Source organism: Salvelinus alpinus, chromosome 1, assembly GCF_045679555.1.
Source record: "Salvelinus alpinus chromosome 1, SLU_Salpinus.1, whole genome shotgun sequence".
Taxonomy (NCBI): domain Eukaryota; kingdom Metazoa; phylum Chordata; class Actinopteri; order Salmoniformes; family Salmonidae; genus Salvelinus; species Salvelinus alpinus.
Window position 1 is genome coordinate 98351566 of NC_092086.1, and position 21562 is coordinate 98373127.

Genomic DNA, 21562 nt, shown 5'->3' on the forward strand with positions numbered 1-21562 from the left:
TGCCGTTACAAGAGCAAATAGATGATGGTCAGTCTCTTAGAAATATGACTGCTAGGCCATTTGGTTTGGTTCCAGCCTTCCAACTGCTGCCATAAATCATACAGTTATGATTAGGCTCTGAATGACGCATTTGTGTGTGTGTGTGCACGTATTCACTCTTGGGGTGCTGGAGACATGGGGCGCCTATTTATAACTAATGACAAGAAGTAGGTCAGTCACAGTGTGGTGTCATTTCTACAACCGTCAAAAGTAAAATCCAATGTCAACAACAATTCATCAAAATGTGAAGAACCAGTTTCACTGCTTCAAAACATGACTTTTATTGTGCATTCAACCATAGTACTGTGTATCTATATCTCAAGAGCCCTGTGGTGGCTACTGCCTGTGCATATTCTGAATCAATTTTGAATTTGATTCCATGTTGACAATGCCCCAATTCCCATCAAAGAGAAAAACATGTTATTATAAGGGAGAAAGAGCAATGGAACAAGAGCAAGACCAAGGAGAGAGGGACTGACAGAGATGCTGAAGTATATTTTGATGTATAACCATGTTGGATGGACAAGGGAGAAGAGCCTTGAGATAATGTGGTGATAGCAGCCAAGTGGTTGGATTGTTTGTAGTGGGATAAGTGAAGGGGATCAGACAATATAAATAACCTTCACCTTTTAAACTAACATTCTAAGAACAAAGGAAACAGCCCCATCACTACACAGCTCAATGTGGCATAATAGGGGTTGCAAGGACATAAGTGAAACAGTGGTCCATTGAAATATGTGTATCCAAGATGTTCTGCCTTGGGCTTCTAAAATGTATCAATTAATTCTTAGGCGTCACAAGGTTGTCCTAAATGTGGTTTAAAGGAAAATTCCACCCTAAAACAATATTTTGGTGTTTGTTTCATTAGTGCATTGTTGACATAGTCGCAAAATGTTTTTTCAAGATATGTAACTTTCAAAATACAGAAATCATCCCCGTATGATGCATTTGACATCATATGAAGGAAAATGCAGGGGTCTAATTCCATTGTTCATGATGTCGGAAAGGAAAATAGGCCTATTTTCATTAAATGTATTCAGTTCAGAGAGTCAACAAGAGCAGTCACTTTGATTGTTCCTCTATTTGAAAGCCAGACACTTTCACCCTATGTATGTATGTATGTATGTATGTATGTATGTATGTATGTATGTATGTATGTATGTATGTATGTATGTATGTATGTATGTATGTATGTATGTATGTATGTATGTATGTATGTGTGTATATTACAGGAAACAGATACCCTGAAGTCATCCAACAAGATCTGCAGACAGCTGATATTCCACCTGACCCCTCACTCCAAGTGGATGAGACAAAGCCTTCCCAGGAGGAAGTCGCAGGCCTGGTGAGTCTGTCCGTCTGCCGATCTGTCCATCTATCGCTGGCACATCCACTAACTGGGACAGCTACTGCCATAACTCCACTGCAAACAAATGAACAGCGAACAGCAAACTGACATCAGAGTAGTGATACAGTACGCACGGCCCCAAAAACCTACTTAAGCCCACTAACATCTCTGAAACAGAACAGTCTCGTGTTCAGTGAGTGTTTGTTAGAGATTAGTCACTCCTGATATTGGGTGCTTTACTGTACAATAACAGCAAGGATTTCATGTGTTAGATAATTACACAGCAGCACCAGCTTCCACCAAGTCTATTTTGTTAGTGTCTCGGATAAGGTTGCAAAGCTACCGGTAATTTACCAAAGTTACTGCAATCTTCAGTAATTAACAGAGAATCTATGGCAATGTATCGTCATTCTGGTAATTTATTCTTGAATAACTTTAAAAATATATATTTTGATATAGTATTCATTTATTATATCTGTGTCCATATTGTCCATGAGTTTCTAGTAGATATACCACATGGTTAAGAGAAAATAGTCTAATTAATGAAAAAAGCATCTAATCAATGGCATTATTTTCAATTAACTGCAACTATTGAATGTGTTCACAACTGCCACTAGTTTTGCGCCAAAACTTTTACAACAAAAGTATTCACCCCCTGGCATTTTTCCTTTTTTGTTGCCTTACAACCTGGAATTAAAATAGATTTTGGGGGGGGTTGTATCATTTGATTTACACAGCATGCCTACCACTTTGAAGATGCTAATTCTTTTTTCTTGTGAATCAAACAAATAAGACTAAAAACAGAACTTGAGCGTACATAACTATTCACTTCCCCCCAAAGTCAATACTTTGTAGAGCCACCTTTTGCAGCAATTACAGCTGCAAGTCTCTTGGGGTATGTCTCTATAAGCTTGGCACATCTAGCCACTGGGATTTTTGCCCATTCAAGGCAAAACTGCTCCAGCTCCATCAAGTTGGATGGGTTCCGCTGGTGTACAGCAATCTTTAAGTCATACCACAGATTCTCAATTGGATTGAGGTCTGGGCTTGGACTAGGCCATTCCAAGACATGTAAATGTTTCCCCTTAAACCACTCGAGTGTTGCTTTAGCAGTATTCTTAGGGAAATTGTCCTGCTGGAAGGTGAACCTCCATCCCAGTCTCAAAGACTGAAACAGGTTACCCTCAAGAATTTCCCTGTATTCCACACCATCCATCATTGCTTCAATTCTGACCAGTTTCCCAATCCCTGCCAATGAAAAACATCCCCACAGCATGATGCTGCCACCACCATGCTTCACTGTGGGGATGATGTTCTCGGGGTGATGAGAGGTGTTGGGTTTGCGCCAGACATTTCCCTTGATGGCCAAAAAGCTACATTTTAGTCTCATCTGACCAGAGTACCTTCTTCCATATGTTTTGGTAGTTTCCCACATGCCTTTTGCCGAACACCAAACGTGTTTGCTTATTTTTTTCTTTAAGCAATGGCTTTTCTGGCCATTCTGTAAAGCCCAGCTCAGTGGAGTGTATGGCTTAAAGTGGGCCTATGGACAGATACTCCAATCTCCTTTGCAGCTCCTTCAGGGTCATCTTTGGTCTCTTTGTTGCCTCTGATTAATGCCCTCCTTGCTTGGTCCACGAGTTTTGGTGGGCGGCCCTCTCTTGGCAGCTTTGTTATGGTGCCATATTCTTTCAAAAATGTAATAATGGATTTATTTGTGCTCCGTGGGATGTTCAACGTTTCTGATGTTTTTTTATAACCCAACCCTGATCTGTAGTTCTCCACAACTTTTCCCTGATCTGTTTGGAGAGCTCCTTGGTCTCCTTAGTGATGTTGCAGACTCTGGGGCCTTTCAGAACAGGTGTGTATATACTGAGATCATGTGACACTTAAATAAAGTCTACCTGTGTGCAATCTAACTAATTATGTGACTTCTGAAGGTAATTGGTTGCACCAGATCTTATTTAGGAGCTTCATAGCAGAGGGGGTGAATGCATATGCACACACCACTTTTCCGTTACATTTTTTAAACATGTTCGTTTTTTCATTTTACTTCACAAATTTGGACTATTTTGTGTATGTCCATTACATGAAATCGAATTAAAATCCATTTAAATTACAGGTTGTAATGCAACAAAATAGTTAAAACGCCAAGGGGGATGAATACTTTTGCAAGGCACTGTACTGACATATTTATTTTACTAAGTGTTTAAAAAAATATTTATAAAGAATCAATCATGCCGAAACCCTCATATTTAACATCCACAGTATTCATTAAGTAGATGTTTTACAGCTTTTCCTTTCTATTTTTTTTATTTTAAAACCATATTTTATTATTTCATATTTTAAATGTTATAATGCCACACAGAGGGCCAGAGATGATTACAGACACCTGTGATAATCTAAAGTTCCCAAAAGGGCCACTAGATGTCTTGTGATAGATTACATAAAATCCTTGAAATTCTGGTAGTTTACTGATAAATGTATAAAGTTACCAGTAATATACAGTGGGGAGAACAAGTATTTGATACACTGCCGATTTTGCAGGTTTTCCTACTTACAAAGCATGTAGAGGTCTGTCATTTTTATCATAGGTACACTTCAACTGTGAGAGACGGAATCTAAAACAAAAATCCAGAAAATCACATTGTATGATTTTTAAATAATTAATTTGCATTTTATTGCATGACATAAGTATTTGATCACCTACCAACCAGTAAGAATTCCGGCTCTCACAGACCTGTTAGTTTTTCTTTAAGAAGCCCTCCTGTTCTCCACTCATTACCTGTATTAACTGCACCTGTTTGAACTCGTTACCTGTATAAAAGACACCTGTCCACACACTCAATCAAACAGATTCCAACCTCTCCACAATAGCCAAGACCAGAGAGCTGTGTAAGGACATCAGGGATAAAATTGTAGACCTGCACAAGGCTGGGATGGGCTACAGGACAATAGGCAAGCAGCTTGGTGAGAAGGAAACAACTGTTGGCGCAATTATTAGAAAATGGAAGAAGTTCAAGATGACGGTCAATCACCCTCGGTCTGGGGCTCCATGCAAGATTTCACCTCGTGGGGCATCAATGATCATGAGGAAGGTGAGGGATCAGCCCAGAACTACACGGCAGGACCTGGTCAATGACCTGAAGAGAGCTGGGACCACAGTCTCAAAGAAAACCATTAGTAACACACTACGCCGTCATGGATTAAAATCCTGCAGCGCACGCAAGGTCCCCCTGCTTAAGCCAGTGCATGTCCAGGCCCGTCTGAAGTTTGCCAATGACCATCTGGATGATCCAGAGGAGGAATGGGAGAAGGTCATGTGGTCTGATGAGACAAAAATAGAGCTTTTTGGTCTAACTCCACTCGCCGTGTTTGGAGGAAGAAGAAGTATGAGTACAACCCCAAGAACACCATCCCAACCGTGAAGCATGGAGGTGGAAACATCATTCTTTGGGGATGCTTTTCTGCAAAGGGGACAGGACGACTGCACCGTATTGAGGGGAGGATGGATGGGGCCATGTATCGCGAGATCTTGGCCAACAACCTCCTTCCCTCAGTAAGAGCATTGAAGATTTTTTTTTTTGTTTTTTTTTTTTCACCTTTATTTAACCAGGTAGGCTAGTTGAGAACAAGTTCTCATTTGCAACTGCGACCTGGCCAAGATAAAGCATAGCAGTGTGAACAGACAACACAGAGTTACACATGGAGTAAACAATAAACAAGTCAATAACATGGTAGAAAAAAAAGAGAATCTATATACAATGTGTGCAAAAGGCATGAGGTAGGCAATAAATCGAATAATTACAATTTAGCAGATTAACACTGGAGTGATAAATCATCAGATGATCATGTGCAAGAAGAGATACTGGTGTGCAAAAGAGCAGAAAAGTAAATAAATAAAAGCAGTATGGGGGGTGAGGTAGGTAAATTGGGTGGGTAGTTTACAGATGGACTATGTACAGCTGCAGCGATCGGTTAGCTGCTCGGATAGCAGATTTTTAAAGTTGTTGAGGGAGATAAAAGTCTCCAACTTCAGAGATTTTTGCAATTCGTTCCAGTCGCAGGCAGCAGAGAACTGGAAGGAAAGGCGTCCAAATGAGGTTTTGGCTTTAGGGATGATCAGTGAGATACACCTGCTGGAGCGCGTGCTGCGGGTGGGTGTAGCCATCGTGACCAGTGAACTGAGATAAGGCGGCACTTTACCTAGCATAGCCTTGTAGATGACCTGGAGCCAGTGGGTCTGACGACGAACATGTAGCGAGGGCCAGCCGACTAGGGCATACAGGTCGCAGTGGTGGGTCGTATAAGGTGCTTTAGTAACAAAACGAATGGCACTGTGATAAACTGCATCCAGTTTGCTGAGTAGAGTATTGGAAGCTATTTTGTAGATGACATCGCCGAAGTCGAGGATCGGTAGGATAGTCAGTTTTACTAGGGTAAGTTTGGCGGCGTGAGTGAAGGAGGCTTTGTTGCGGAATAGAAAGCCGATTCTTGCTTTGATTTTGGATTGGAGATGTTTGATATGAGTCTGGAAGGAGAGTTTGCAGTCTAGCCAGACACCTAGGTACTTATAGATGTCCACATATTCTAGGTCGGAACCGTCCAGGGTGGTGATGCTAGTCGGGCGTGCGGGTGCAGGCAGCGAACGGTTGAAAAGCATGCATTTGGTTTTACTAGCGTTTAAGAGCAGTTGGAGGCCACGGAAGGAGTGTTGTATGGCATTGAAGCTCGTTTGGAGGTTAGATAGCACAGTGTCCAAGGAAGGGCCGGAAGTATATAGAATGGTGTCGTCTGCGTAGAGGTGGATCAGGGAATCGCCCGCAGCAAAAGCAACATCATTGATGTATACAGAGAAAAGAGTCGGCCCGAGAATTGAACCCTGTGGTACCCCCATAGAGACTGCCAGAGGACCGGACAACATGCCCTCCGATTTGACACACTGAACTCTGTCTGCAAAGTAGTTGGTGAACCAGGCAAGGCAGTCATTAGAAAAACCGAGGCTACTGAGTCTGCCGATAAGAATATGGTGATTGACAGAGTCGAAAGCCTTGGCCAGGTCGATGAAGACGGCTGCACAGTAATGTCTTTTATCGATGGCGGTTATGATATCGTTTAGTACCTTGAGCGTGGCTGAGGTGCACCCATGACCGGCTCGGAAACCGGATTGCACAGCGGAGAAGGTACGGTGGGATTCGAGATGGTCAGTGATCTGTTTGTTGACTTGGCTTTCGAAGACCTTAGATAGGCAGGGCAGGATGGATATAGGTCTGTAACAGTTTGGGTCCAGGGTGTCTCCCCCTTTGAAGAGGGGGATGACCGCGGCAGCTTTCCAATCCTTGGGGATCTCAGATGTTACGAAGGAGAGGTTGAACAGGCTGGTGATAGGGGGTGCGACAATGGCGGCGGACAGTTTCAGAAATAGGGGGTCCAGATTGTCAAGCCCAGCTGATTTGTATGGGTCCAGGTTTTCCAGCTCTTTCAGAACATCTGCTATCTGGATTTGGGTAAAGGAGAAGCTGGGGAGGCTTGGGCGAGTAGCAGCGGGGGGGGCGGGGCTGTTGGCCAAGGTTGGAGTCGCCAGGAGGAAGGCATGGCCAGCCATTGAGAAATGCTTGTTGAAGTCTTCGATTATCATGGATTTATCGGTGGTGACCGTGTTACCTAGCCTCAGTGCAGTGGGCAGCTGGGAGGAGGTGCTCTTGTTCTCCATGGACTTTACAGTATCCCAGAACTTTTTGGAGTTAGAGCTACAGGATGCAAATTTCTGCTTGAAAAAGCTGGCCTTTGCTTTCCTGACTGACTGCGTGTATTGGTTCCTGACTTCCCTGAACAGTTGCATATCGCGGGGGCTCTTCGATGCTATTGCAGTTCGCCACAGGATGTTTTTGTGCTGGTCGAGGGCAGTCAGGTCTGGAGTGAACCAAGGGCTATATCTGTTCTTGGTTCTGCATTTTTTGAACGGAGCATGCTTGTCTAATATGGTGAGGAAGTAACATTTAAAGAATGACCAGGCATCCTCAACTGACGGGATGAGGTCAATATCCTTCCAGGGTACCCGGGCCAGGTCGATTAGAAAGGCCTGCTCGCAGAAGTGTTTTAGGGAGCGTTTGACAGTGATGAGGGGTGGTCGTTTGACCGCGGACCCGTGGCGGATACAGGCAATGAGGCAGTGATCGCTGAGATCTTGATTGAAGACAGCAGAGGTGTATTTGGAGGGCAGGTTGGTCAGGATAATGTCTATTAGGGTGCCCATGTTTACGGATTTAGGGTTGTACCTGGTGGGTTCCTTGATGATTTGTGTGAGATTGAGGGCATCAAGCTTGGATTGTAGGACTGCCGGGGTGTTAAGCATATCCCAGTTTAGGTCACCTAACAGAACAAACTCTGAAGCTAGATGGGGAGCGATCAATTCACAGATGGTGTCCAGGGCACAGCTGGGAGCTGAGGGGGGTCGGTAGCAGGCGGCAACAGTGAGAGACTTATTTCTGGAGATGGCTCGTGGCTGGGTCTTCCAGCATGACAACGACACGAAGCACACAGCCATGGCAACTAAGGAGTGGCTCCGTAAGAAGCATCTCAAGGTCCTGGAGTGGCCTAGCCAGTCTCCAGACCTGAACCCAATAGAAAATCTTTGGAGGGAGCTGAAAGTCCGTATTGCCCAGCGACAGCCCCGAAACCTGAAGGATCTGGAGAAGATCTGTAGGGAGGAGTGGGCCAAAATCCCTGCTGCAGTGTGTGCAAACCTAGTCAAGAACTACAGGAAACGTATGATCTCTGTAATTGCAAACAAAGGTTTCTGTACCAAATATTAAGTTCTGCTTTTCTGATGTATCAAATACTTATGTCATGCAATAAAATGCAAATTAATTACTTAAAAATCATACAATGTGATTTTCTGGATTTGTGTTTTAGATTCCGTCTCTCATAGTTGAAGTGTACCTATGATAAAAATTACAGACCTCTACATGCTTTGTAAGTAGGAAAACCTGCAAAATCGGCAGTGTATCAAATACTTGTTCTCCCCACTGTACCTGCCTTTGCAACCCTAGTCTTGGGGTCATATAATATAGGCCTATGTAGTATCCTATTTTGTTGGGCAGTATATCATATCATGTTTACTTGGTGCAGAATAAGTTTGTATGGGAGTATACTGTAGTGTAATTGTTCCACGCCCCAGTGCACAGCTTGACAACTGTCATGGTACTGTGGACCTGTCTAACCGAGGAATAAATTAACATTGTAAAATGTAAAATAAGAATTTATTCTTAACTGACTTGCCTAGTTAAATAAAGGTTAAACATTGTTTTAAATAGCAGCCTCTCTTCTCATAGCCTAAACACTAACTACCAAGGCTCTCCCACTGTGTTCATTTGCAGGCTCTACTCTGGCAGCATGCTCCTCTCTGTAAATCATCCATCTTCTCACAGCCTTCACCCTAACTACCCAGCCAGGCAGCCTCAGCCATACTGCACTGGAACACTGTCAACATAATTTCTATTCAAGTAAATTTCACAGCTTACTGAAAAAGTGCGGAAGAGTTTGTGCTGTGAATACTAGTAGCATTTAGGGCACAATTCATTATGGGTTCACTGATAATGGGTATTTGATCATTTGTTGTTTGATATAGGGTATACTTCACATAAAGTGATGCTTTTCCTCAATTGATGTATTTATGCTATAGAGTATTCTTCCCCATCTAACCTTTCTGGTGTTCTCTCTGTTTTTCTCACGCTCCCTCTCTCTCGTTCCCTCTCAAGTTGGTCCCATTTTAAAATAATTTCTCACATTGATTTTGTTCTCTTGCTTCTCCCAGATGATTTTCTTTGTGTCGATTTTGTTCAACAGTTGCCTCAGAGAGAGCACAGAGCTGTTCTGCGGTCTGAGCTGAGGCTCTAGGGTAAACGAGAGAGAGAGAGACATATGTAAACATAGGTTTCCCATGCCAATAAAGCCCTAAAATTGAGAGAAGGAGAAAGGGGGAGGGAGAGAGCGAGGGAGGGAAAGAAAGAGGGAGAGAGAGTGTGGGGGGACTGCAGGGCTACCCATTAGAAGCCCTGTGTTTCATTAATTCCCCCTGCCTAGTCTTACAGTAAATAGGTTACAGCTATAGGCATGTTCTCTCATTTATAGGAAAAAAAGGAGTATTACTTGTACAATAGCATGCTTTCCAGTGACAATTCCATTGTATTCATTTCAGAGCTCATGCATAAATGAAACCCAGACCTTGCTTTATTACTTGTCAGCTCAGTCCTAGAACAGTGTGAAAGGTGCAGAGCCATTTTGTCCTGTATTGTTCAGAATCATGTCCCAGGAGAGATCAAAGTCTATTTAATTTGTGTCTACAATAGCATGTTATCTAGCTCAATAAAAACAGGAAGAAGCACTGACTGTAGCCAATCAAGGGCCATATTCAGCACATAGCATAATACAACATTCCCCAGGTATAATTAAATCCACTCATGCATTGCACAGCACTTAATTTGATATCTGATCATTTTCCTGCACTGTAGGAAATGTAAACGTATAGTGTATGAGTTTTAAAAAGGCTTCAAGTTTGTACAGTACTTTCCACTGACATTTTAGACTTGATTTGCCCTAACGAAAAATGTATCAACCCCTACAAAAATGTCCATTATTTATAATCCACATTTCCTGTTGCTGCAGGATTATTTCCTACTATTTCCTACTGTAGCAAACTGTCTCAAATTAAGATCCTACATCTGTAGCTGATTGTCACGTTCCTGACCTGTTTTCCTTGTTTTTGTATGTGTTTAGTTGGTCAGGACGTGAGCTGGGTGGGTAGTCTATGTTATGTGTTTCTATGTGGGGTTAAATGTGTTGCCTGATATGGTTCTCAATTAGGGGCAGGTGTTTGACGTTTCCTCTGATTGAGAACCATATTAAGGTAGGCTGTTCTCACTGTTTGTTTGTGGGTGATTGTTCCTGTGTCTGTGTCTGTCGCACCACACGGGACTGTTTCGTTTTCGTTCGTTTGGTTAGTCTGTTCCTGTTCGTGCGTTCTTCGTGTTTTATTGTAAGTTCACATGTTCAGGTCTGTCTACGTCGTTTTGTTGTTTTGTAATCTATTCAAGTGTTCTTCGTGTTTTCGTCTTGTTTAAATAAATTCATTATGTCTGCATACAACGCTGCGTTTTGGTCCAATCCCTACTCCTCCTCTTCAGACGAAGAGGAGGAGAGAAACCGTTACAGAATCACCCACCCACAAAGGACCAAGCGGCGTGGGAGAAAGCAACAGCGCACGAAGGAGGAATGGACATGGGAGGATGTTTTGGACGGCAAGGGTTGCTACACATGGGAGGAGATCCTGGCTGGAAAAGATCGCCTCCCATGGGAACAGCTGGAGACTATTAGGAGAGCAGAGGCAACCGGTGAGAGGAACCGGCGTTATGAGGGTACGCAGCTAGCACGGATGCCTGTGAGTCAAGCCCAAAAATTTCTTGGGGGGGGGCTACAAGGGAGTGTGGCGAAGTCAGGTAGGAGACCTGCGCCAACTCCCCGAGCTTACTGTGGAGAGCGAGAGTACGGGCAGACACCGTGTTATGCGGTAAAGCGCACGGTGTCTCCTGTACGTGTGCTTAGCCCGGTGCGGGTTATTCCACCTCCCCGCACTGGCAGGGCTAGATTGAGTATTGAGCCGGATGTCATGAAGCGTGCCCAACGCATCTGGCCACCAGTGCGTCTCCTCGGGCCGGCATACATGGCACCAGCCTTACGCATGGTGTCCCCGGTTCGCATACACAGCCCAGTGCGGGTTATTCCACCTCCCCGCACTGGTCGGGCTACGGGGAGCATACAACCAGGTAAGGTTGGGCAGGCTCAGTGCTAAAGGGAGCCAGTACGCCTGCATGGTCCGGTATATCCGGCGCCACCTCCCCGCCCCAGCCCAGTACCACCAGTGCTTACACCACGCACCAGGCTTCCTGTGCGTCTCCAGAGCCCTGTTCCTCCTCCACGCACTAGCCCTATGGTGCGTGTCTTCAGTCCGGTACCACCAGTTCCGGCACCACGCACCAAGCCTCCTGTGCGTCTCCAGAGCCCTGTTCCTCCTCCACGCACTAGCCCTGTGGTGCGTGTCTCCAGCCCAGTACCTCCAGTTCCGGTACCACGCACCAAGCCTCCTGTGCGCCTCCAGAGTCCTGTGCGTCCTGTTGCTGCTCCCCGCACTAGCCTGAAGGTGCGTGTCCTTAGCCCGGTACCTCCAGTTCCGGCACCATGCACCAGGCCGACAGTGCGCCTCAGCCGGCCAGAGTCTGCCGTCTGCCCAGCGGCGCCTGAACTGCCCGTCTGCCCAACGCCGTCTGAACTGCCCGTCTGCCCAACGCCGTCTGAACTGTCCGTCTGCCAAGCGCAGCTAGAACTGCCCGTCTGTCCTGAGCCTTCAAAGCCGCCCGTCTGTACTGAGCCTTCAAAGCCGCCCGTCTGTACTGAGCCTTCAAAGCCGCCCGTCTGTACTGAGCCTTCAAAGCCGCCCGTCTGTCCTGAGCCTTCAGAGCCGTCTGCCAGACAGGAGCCGCTAGAGCCGTCCGCCAGACAGGAGCCGCCAGAGCCCTTCCGCCAGACAGGAGCCGCCAGAGCCTTCCGCCAGACAGGAGCCGCCAGAGCCTTCCGCCAGACAGGAGCAGCCGGAGCCTTCCGCCAGACAGGAGCAGCCGGAGCCTTCTGCCAGACAGGAGCAGCCGGAGCCTTCTGCCAGACAGGAGCAGCCGGAGCCTTCCGCCAGACAGGAGCAGCCGGAGCCTTCCGCCAGACAGGAGCAGCCGGAGCCTTCCGCCAGCCATGAGCAGCCGGAGCCGCCATCCAGCCATGAGCAGCCGGAGCAGCCAGCCAGCCATGAGCAGCCGGAGCCGCCAGCCAGCCATGAGCGGCCGGAGCCGCCAGCAAGCCATGAGCAGCCGGAGCCGCCAGCCAGCCATGAGCAGCCGGAGCCGCCAGCCAGCCATGAGCAGCCGGATCCGCCAGAGCCAGCCAGCCAGGATCCGCCAGAGCCAGCCAGCCAGGATCCGCCAGAGCCAGCCAGCCAGGATCCGCCCCTCAGTCCGGAGCTGCCCCTCATTCCGGAGCTGCCCCTCATTCCGGTGTTGCCCCTTAGTCCGGTGCTGCCCCTAAATCCAGTGGGGTTAATTTGGAGGGTGGCCATTTGGAGGAGGCTACGGAAGCGGGGTTTGACTATGGTGGGGTGGGGACCACGTCCGGAGCCGCCACCGTGGACAGATGCCCACCCAGACCCTCCCCTAGACTTTAGGTGGTGCGCCCGGAGTTCGCACCTTGAGGGGGGGGTTCTGTCACGTTCCTGACCTGTTTTCCTTGTTTTTGTATGTGTTTAGTTGGTCAGGACGTGAGCTGGGTGGGTAGTCTATGTTATGTGTTTCTATGTGGGGTTAAATGTGTTGCTTGATATGGTTCTCAATTAGGGGCAGGTGTTTGACGTTTCCTCTGATTGAGAACCATATTAAGGTAGGCTGTTCTCACTGTTTGTTTGTGGGTGATTGTTCCTGTGTCTGTGTCTGTCGCACCACACGGGACTGTTTCGTTTTCGTTCGTTTGGTTAATCTGTTCCTGTTTGTGCGTTCTTCGTGTTTTATTGTAAGTTCACATGTTCAGGTCTGTCTACGTCGTTTTGTTGTTTTGTAATCTATTCAAGTGTTCTTCGTGTTTTCGTCTTGTTTAAATAAATTCATTATGTCTGCATACAACGCTGCGTTTTGGTCCAATCCCTACTCCTCCTCTTCAGACGAAGAGGAGGAGAGAAACCGTTACACTGATGAGGGTTTGAAAGTAAGAAATGATGTCAATGGATGGGAGTTAAATTCTCTTTACTGACCAACTCAATTGGTCACAAAGTTATAACTATATACCTTTTATCACTTTATATGGTACTACACTCAGCGGGCGAGGGTCAATGGTTGTCCAAGCAGCCCAATAGAAAGCATTATCAGCTTGAGGTGAATGGTAAAAAGAGTAAGATACTGGCTGTGTGTGCTTTATGGCTGTTGGGCTGTTAGCACAGGTCTTATCAGCTGTGGGTGTGCATAGTTGGGAAGGGCCTGTAAGTAAGCATTTCGCAGTTAGTCTACACCTGTTTGCGAAGCATCAATCAAATGTATTTATAAAGCCCTTTTTTTACATCGGCCAATGTCACAAAGTGCTGTACAGAAACCCAGCCTAAAGCCCCAAACAAACAGCAACCAATGCAGATGTAGAAGCACGGTGGCTAGGACAAACTCCCTAGAAAGGCCAGAACCTAGGAAGAAACCTAGAGAGGAACCAGGCTCTGAGGGGTGGCCAGTCCTCTTCTGGCTGTGCCGGGTGGAGATCATAACAGAACATGGCCAAGATGTTCAAATGTTCATTGGTGACCAGCAGCATCAGATAATAATAATCACAGTGGTTGTAGAGGGTGCAACAGGTCAGCACCTCAGGAGTAAATGTCAGTTGGCTTTTCATAGCCGATCATTCAGAGTTAGAGAGAGCAGGTGTGGTAGAGAGAGAGTCCAAAACAGCAGGTCCAGGACAAGGTAGCAAATCCAGTGAACAGGTCAGGGTTCCAAGCATGTGACAAATAAAATTGGATTTGATTGAATATAATACCCACTCTGACCCCCATCTTTCTGCTACATGTGAAGCTATCCACCTGGGGCACTGATATCTGACCCAGACTGGATGCAGGCTAGCAGTGGCATACCGCAGTTTCCAAACCATTGTTGACCAAATCCCTGACCAAAATGGCTGACCTTTATTTCATCATAAGAAGGTTCATGGCCATTCTAGTATTCTAATTCTTATTTCTAATCCTATGTGGCTACAGGGTCAGACGATTAGGTTACGTATAGTACTAATCATGCATTTGACAGGCTGTTTATCACTGGCACACGTTCAGTACACACACAGAGCTACGTACGGACATGGACACACACACACGCACACACACAGGCTGTGACATGGTAAAAGGTTTATCCAAGGCAGATGGAGCAGGTAGGCTTTCAGTCAACTCAGCACGTGTCAGGTCCTGTTTGACTGGCAATTTCACACTGATCCAAAGGTGTGAAACAGATACCTCCAAGGTTATTAGGGTGGTAGGTAGCCTAGCGGTTAGAGCGTTGGGCCAGTAACCAAAGAGGCGCCGGTTGGTATAACCAAGCCTACAAGGTGAAAAATCTGTTGATGTGTCCTTGAGCAAGGCACTTAACCCTAATTTTCTCCAGGGGCACCGTACTAGTATGGCTGACCCTATAGAACAACACATTTTGCTGCACCCATCTGTTGAATGTGACAATAAAACATATTATTTTTCAATAAGCGTGCAGTATTGTATACAACTTTGCATTGGTTAACTCCGGCAGTTCAGATTAATTCGCTACCCTGCTCAAGAGCACAACAGTGTTCTGTCATGTTATCACTACCACTACCTGTTGTATCACTACCATAGTTAAGTCACTCCAATAGACTTTGACTCTACACAAAAGTGGTTAATGATACTGAAGCACTTCTCCTTCATTCATTTACTTACATCACTCCTATGCCTGTTGCCCCAGTGTCTGCTGTTTGAATGTGTTTGACCTATTTCCAGAGAGACTCGGCAGGCATCCCCTGATGTCGTTCTACAGAATGGTCACGACAGCTCTGACTAATCTCTCCTGACCCTTTAATAACCTGAGAGAGATGCTCAAGGTGAGGGAAAGGAGCCGAAATGAGTAAACACGTGGGAGGAAGATAGATATCGAAATTAAGAGTTCCTTTTGGCACAGAACTTTTAGAGCAGAGTGAAATGCTTACTCAGAATACGAACATGACATTAAAGAGTGGAGCCGATTTAAGGAAATCTCAGGAAGTCACAGAGTGATATGTCATTGTTGTACCTTATGTGAACATTGCCTCATATTGTCTATCCCCTAACCATTTGATTGAGTATAATTACCTCCTCATATACATATATTAAGTACAAGTAGTATAGGCTTTTTGTGTACTTTACTAAGGGTTGCAAAGGGAGGGTATATTACTGGAAAATCTTAAAGTGTACCAGTAAACTACAATCATTTTGTTATCTTTCAAGGATTTTATGTCATCTTTTGAGTACCTCAGATTATCACAGGTGTCTGTAATAAACTCAAATCAAATGTTATTGGTCACATACACATGGTTAGCAGATGTTATTGCGAGTGTAGCGAAATGCTTGTGCTTCTAGTTAGATATTGCTGCACTGTCGGAACAAGTAATCTAACAATTCCACAACAACTACCTAATACACTCAAATCTAAGTAAAGGAATGGAATAAGAATATATAAATATATGGATGAGCAATGACAGAGCGGAATTGGCAAGATGCAATAGATGGTATAAAATACAGTATATACATATGAGATGAGTAATGCAAGATATGTAAACATTAATAAAGTGGCATTATTAAAGTGACTAGTGATCCATTTATTAAAGTGGCCAATGATTTCAAGTCTGTATGTAGGCAGCAGCCTCTGTGTGTTAGGGATGGCTGGTTAACAGTCTGATGGCCTTGAGATGGAAGCTGTTTTTCAGTCTCTCGGACCCAGCTTTGATGCACCTGTACTGACTTCGCCTTCTGGATGGTAGTGGGGTGAACATGCAGTGGCTCGGGTGATTGATGTCCTTGATGATCTTTTTGGCCTTCCTGTGACATCGGGTGCTGTAGGTGTCCTGGAGGGCAGGAAGTGTGCCCCCGGTAATGCGTTGTGCAGATCGCACCACCCTCTGGAGAGCCTTGCGATTGCGGAGGGTGCAGTTGCCGTACCATGCGGTGATACGGGGCGGCAGGTAGCCTAGTGGTTAGAGCATTGGTCTAGTAACTGAAAGGTTGCAAGATCGAATCCCCGAGCTGACAAGGTAAAAAACAGTTAACCCACTGTTCCTAGGCTGTCATTGAAAATAATAATTTGTTCTTAACTGATTTGCCTAGTTAAAGAAAGAAAGAAATACAGCCTGACAGGATGCTTTCAATTGTGCATCTGTAAAAATTCTGTAAATGCTCTGTTGCGCCTTCTTCACCACACTGTCTGTGTGGGTGGTCCATTTCAGTTTGTCAGTGATGTGTCTGCCAAGGAACTTGAAGCTTTCCACCTTCTCCACTGCGGTCCCGTCGATGTAGATGAGAGTGTGCACCCTCTGCTGTTTCCTGAAGTCCACAATCATCTCCTTTGTTTTGTTGATGTTGAGTGAGAGGTTGTTTTCCAGGCACCACATTCCGAGCCCTCACCTCCTCCCTGTAGGCTGTCTCGTCATCGTTGGTAATCAAGCCTACTACTGTTGTGTCATCTGCAAACGTGATAATTGAGTTGGAGGTGTGCTTGGCCACGCAGTCATGGGTGAACAGGGAGTACAGGAGGGAGCTGAGCACGCACCCTTGTTGAGGTGTTGAGGATCAGCGGAGTGGAGTGGAGGGAATGTTTCCTTTCTTCACCACCTGGGGGTGACCCGTCAGGATGTCCAGGAACCAGTTGCACAGGGCGGGGTTCAGACCCAGGGCCTCAAGCTTAATGATGAGCTTGGAGGGTACTATGGTGTTGAATGCTGAGCTATAGTTAATAAACAGCATTCTTACATAGGTATTCCTCTTGTCCAGATGGGATAGGGCAGTGTGCAGAGTGATGGTGATTGCATCGCCTGTGGATCTATTGGGGCGGGAAGCAAATTGAACTGGGTCTAGGGTCTGATGCTGCCCCAATGCGACCACGCAGTGATGTTGCCACGCTTCCTCCAGACGTGACACTTGGCATTTAGGCTAAAGAGTTCAATCTTGGTTTCATCAGACCAGAGAATCTTGTTTCTGTGGCCACTGTGTTCTTGGGGGCCTTCAATGCTGCAGACATTTTTTGGGAACCCTTCCCCAGATCTGTGCCTCGACACAATCCTGTTTCAGAGCTCTACGGACAATTCCTTCGACCTCATGGCTTGGTTTTTACTCTGACATGCACTGTCAACCTTGGGACCTTATATAGAGACAGGTGTGTGCCTTTCCAAATCATGTCCAATCAATTGAATTTACCACAGGTGGACTCCAATCAAGTTGTAGAAACATCAAGAATTATCAATGAAAACAGGTTTCACCTGAGCACAATTTTGAGTATCATAGCAAAGGGTCTGCATAACTTATGTAAATAAGGTATCAGGTTTTTTTTTTCTCATAAATTTGCTAAAATTTCTCAAATCCAGTTTTCACTTTGTCATTATGGTGTATTGTGTGTAGATCGATGAGGAGCATTTTTTATTTAATCAATTTTAGAATAAGGCTGTAATGTAACATGTGGAAAAAGGGAAGGGGTCTGAATACTTTCTGAATGCAGTGTATATTCATGGAAACGGCAGCTTTCGTTGGAAACATGACAATTAATGAACATTATCAATCCTGATGCTCAGTCCCTTTACGCCTACCTAGCTATATGTACATATTGTAGCTACCTCAATTACCTTGTACCTGTCACGATCGTGTGGAGGAGAGACGGACCAAAACGCGGCATGAGGAAAATAAGCCATCTTCTTTTAATTAAACGACCGAAGATGAACATGAAACGAAAACACTATTACAAACAAACAAAACAACAAATGATCGTGAAGCTAAATAACGCAAGTGCCCAGACGAGCAACAAACGTTAAACAAGACATACAAAACAAGAGAAAACAGGTCAGGAACGTGACATAACCCCCCCCTTAAGGTGCGAACTCCGGGCGTACCAGCACAAAGTCTAGGGGAGGGTCTGGGTGGGCATCTGACCACGGTGGTGGCTCAGGCTCTGGGCGAGGTCCCCACCCCACCATAGTCACTCCCCGCTTCCGTATCCCCCTCCCAATGACCACCCTCCAACTCAACCCACCTAAACGAAGGGGCAGTATCGGGATAAGGGCCAGCACCGGGATAAGGGGCAGCAGCTCCGGGATAAGGGGCAGCAGCTCCGGGATAAGGGGCAGCAGCTCCGGGATAAGGGGCAGCAGCTCCGGGATAAGGGGCAGCAGCTCCGGACTAAGTGGCAGCTCATGACTGGGTGGCAGCTCATGACTGGGTGGCAGCTCATGACTGTAGGGCAGCTCATGACTGTAGGGCAGCTCATGACTGTAGGGCAGCTCATGACTGGAGGGCAGCTCATGACTGGAGGGCAGCTCATGACTGGAGGGCAGCTCATGACTGGAGGGCAGCTCATGACTGGAGGGCAGCTCATGATTGGAGGGCAGCTCATGACTGGAGGGCAGCTCATGACTGGAGGGCAGTTCAGGCGCCGCTGGGCAGACGGGCAGTTCAGGCGCCGCTGGGCAGACGGGCAGTTCAGGCGCCGCTGGGCAGACGGGCAGTTCAGGCGCCGCTGGGCAGACGGGCAGTTCAGGCGCCGCTGGGCAGACGGGCAGTTCAGGCGCCGCTGGGCAGACGGCAGACTCTGGCCGGCTGAGACGCACTGTAGGCCTGGTGCGTGGTACCGGAACTGGAGGTACCGGGCTAAGGACACGCACCTCAGGGCGAGTGCGGGGAGAAGGAACAGTGCGTCCAGGGCTCTGGAGACGCACAGGAGGCTTGGTGCGTGGTGCCGGAACTGGAGGCACTGGGCTGGAGACACGCACCATAGGGAGAGTGCGTGGAAGAGGAACAGGGCTCTGGAGATGCACTGGAAGCCTGGTGCGTGGTGTAGGCACTGGTGGTACTGGACTGGGGTGGGAAGGTGGCGCCGGATATACCGGACCGTGAAGGAGGACACGTGCTCTTGAGCACCGAGCCTCCCCAACCTTACCAGGTTGAATGGTCCCCGTTGCCCTGCCAGTGCGGCGAGGTGGAATAGCCCGCACTGGGCTATGCAGGCGAACCGGGGACACCACCTGTAAGGCTGGTGCCATGTACACCGGCCCGAGGAGACGTACTGGAGGCCAGATACGTTGGGCCGGCTTCATGGCATCCGGCTCGATGCCCAACCTAGCCCTCCCAGTGCGGCAAGGTGGAATAGCCCGCACTGGGCTAAGCACGCGTACTGGGGACACCGTGCGCTTTACCGCATAACACGGTGTCTGACCAGTACGACGCCCTCTTACTCCACGGTAAGCCCGGGGAGTTGGCTCAGGTAACCAACCCGGCTTCGCCACACTCCCCTTTAGCCCCCCCCAAGACATTTTTGGGTGAGCCTCTCGGGCTTCCAGCCTCTCTTACGTGCTGCCTCCTCATACCAGCGCTCCTGGGCTGTGGCTGCCTTCTTCTCCTCCCTCAAGCGGCGATTCACACCAACCTTAGCCCAGGGTCCTTCTCCATTGAAAATTTGCTCCCAACTCCATTCCTCTTCTCTCCATTGCTTTAGTTCCTTCCCTCCTTCCTCAATCCGCTTGGTCCTGTTGTGGTGGGTAGTTCTGTCACGATCGTGTGGAGGAGAGACGGACCAAAACGCAGCATGAGGAAAATAAGCCATCTTCTTTTAATTAAACGACCGAAGATGAACATGAAACGAAAACACTATTACAAACAAACAAAACAACAAATGATCGTGAAGCTAAATAACGCAAGTGCCCAGACGAGCAACAAACGTTAAACAAGACATACAAAACAAGAGAAAACAGGTCAGGAACGTGACAGTACCCCTGCACATCGACTTGGTACTGGTACTCCCTATATATAACCATGTTATTTATACTCGTTATTTTTATTCGTTATTCATTGTGTATTTACTCCTTGTGTTTCTGCATTGTTGGAAAAGGAACCGTAAGCAAGCATTTCACTGTTAGTCTACACCTGTTGTTTACGAAGCGTGTGACAAATAAAATTGGATTTGGCATTCATTTTAGACAGTGGTGGAAAAAGTACCCAATTATCATACTTAAAAGTAAAAGTATAAATACCTCAATAGAAAGTTACCCATGTAAAAGTGAAAGTCAGCCAGTAAAATACTACTTGAGTAAAGTCTAAAAGTATTGTTTAAATATACTTAAGTATCAAAAGTCAAAGTATAAATCATTTAGAATTCCTTTATATTATTTATTGTTTTCAAAATGTATGGATAGCCAGGGGCACACTTAGACATTATTTACAAAAGATGCATTTGGGTTTAGTGAGTCCGCCAGGCCAGAGGCAGTAGGGATGTTCTCTTGATAAGTGCTTGAATTTTACCATTTTCCTGTCCGGCTAAGCTTTCAAAAGTAACGAGTACTTTTGGGTGTCTGGGAAAATGTATGGAGTAAAAGGTACATTAATTTCTTTAGGAATGTAGTGAAGTAAAGGTTATCAAAAATACAAATAGTAAAGTGAAGTACAGATACCCAGAAAAACTGCTTAAGTAGTACTTTAATGTATTTTTACTTAAGTACTTTACACCCCTGATTTTGGGAACAGAATTTTATTTTTTCAGAGAGTACTGTACGTGCACACACCCAAAGATATTTCTCAACACATGTAGCTGCAAATGCTGATTGAGAAGCTGAAGTGTTAATGATTAACTTTATTAATTAGATAAATTACCCATTGTGAACTTAGTACAAATACAGTAGGTGCTATGAGGCAGGAAATAGAGGGAAACAGAGAGAGTTGTCTTGGTCCCTCACATTGTTGTGTTGTGGTGTGTGTCACTGCACTGAGCTGCCACTCCAGCCTGTGTTAGGGTAACCCTGTGGTCAGCTGGAGTCACCATGAGGAGTGGCTTATTGGTGGATCAGAACAGGGAAGGTGTTGCCTGACACTGTTAGTCAGCTCCTTCCCTATCCTTCACTCAGTCTTCCTCTCTCCTTCCCTCCCTCCTCCACTCCACTCCACTCCTTCCCCCTCCCCTCCACTCCTTCCCCCTCCCTGGGCTAATTAAAGCACCCTGGTATTCACCTCTGGAGAAATCTGGAGGGGTCCCATAGAGGTGGACCAGGAGGGGTTGGTGGAGAAGAAGGCTCCTTCAGAGGCTCGTAGATGATTACTTAGTAGTAGGTGGGTAGGTTTAGGTGTGAAAGCCAGTGTGTGTGTGTATGCGTGCCAATCAGAATGGTAGCTTGTCTCGAACCAAACTTGTTGTTGGATGTTAGCTTCCCAGGCCCTGTGGCAAAGTATGAATCATAGCATGCACATCCATTTGTCCAGCAGGCCTAGCAGCAGTACTAAAATGTTGTAAAATATTTGTACTCAGAAAAGCGTCTCTGTGGTGTCCCCTTTTAAAACCACCCAGGCCAATATAACAGAAT

The 21562-nt window shown here is 46.4% G+C and overlaps 1 protein-coding gene across 1 annotated transcript in view; it reads left to right on the forward strand.

Annotated features, from left to right (window-relative positions):
* LOC139536087 (leucine-rich repeat-containing protein 75B-like) overlaps nucleotides 1–21562 on the forward strand; it is a 43323-nt gene that overhangs the window by 10949 nt on the left and 10812 nt on the right. Inside the window, exon 3 of the mRNA XM_071336238.1 lies at nucleotides 1272–1384. Within this exon, the coding sequence (XP_071192339.1) occupies nucleotides 1272–1384 (113 nt within the window). The remainder of the gene's footprint in view (nucleotides 1–1271; nucleotides 1385–21562) is intronic.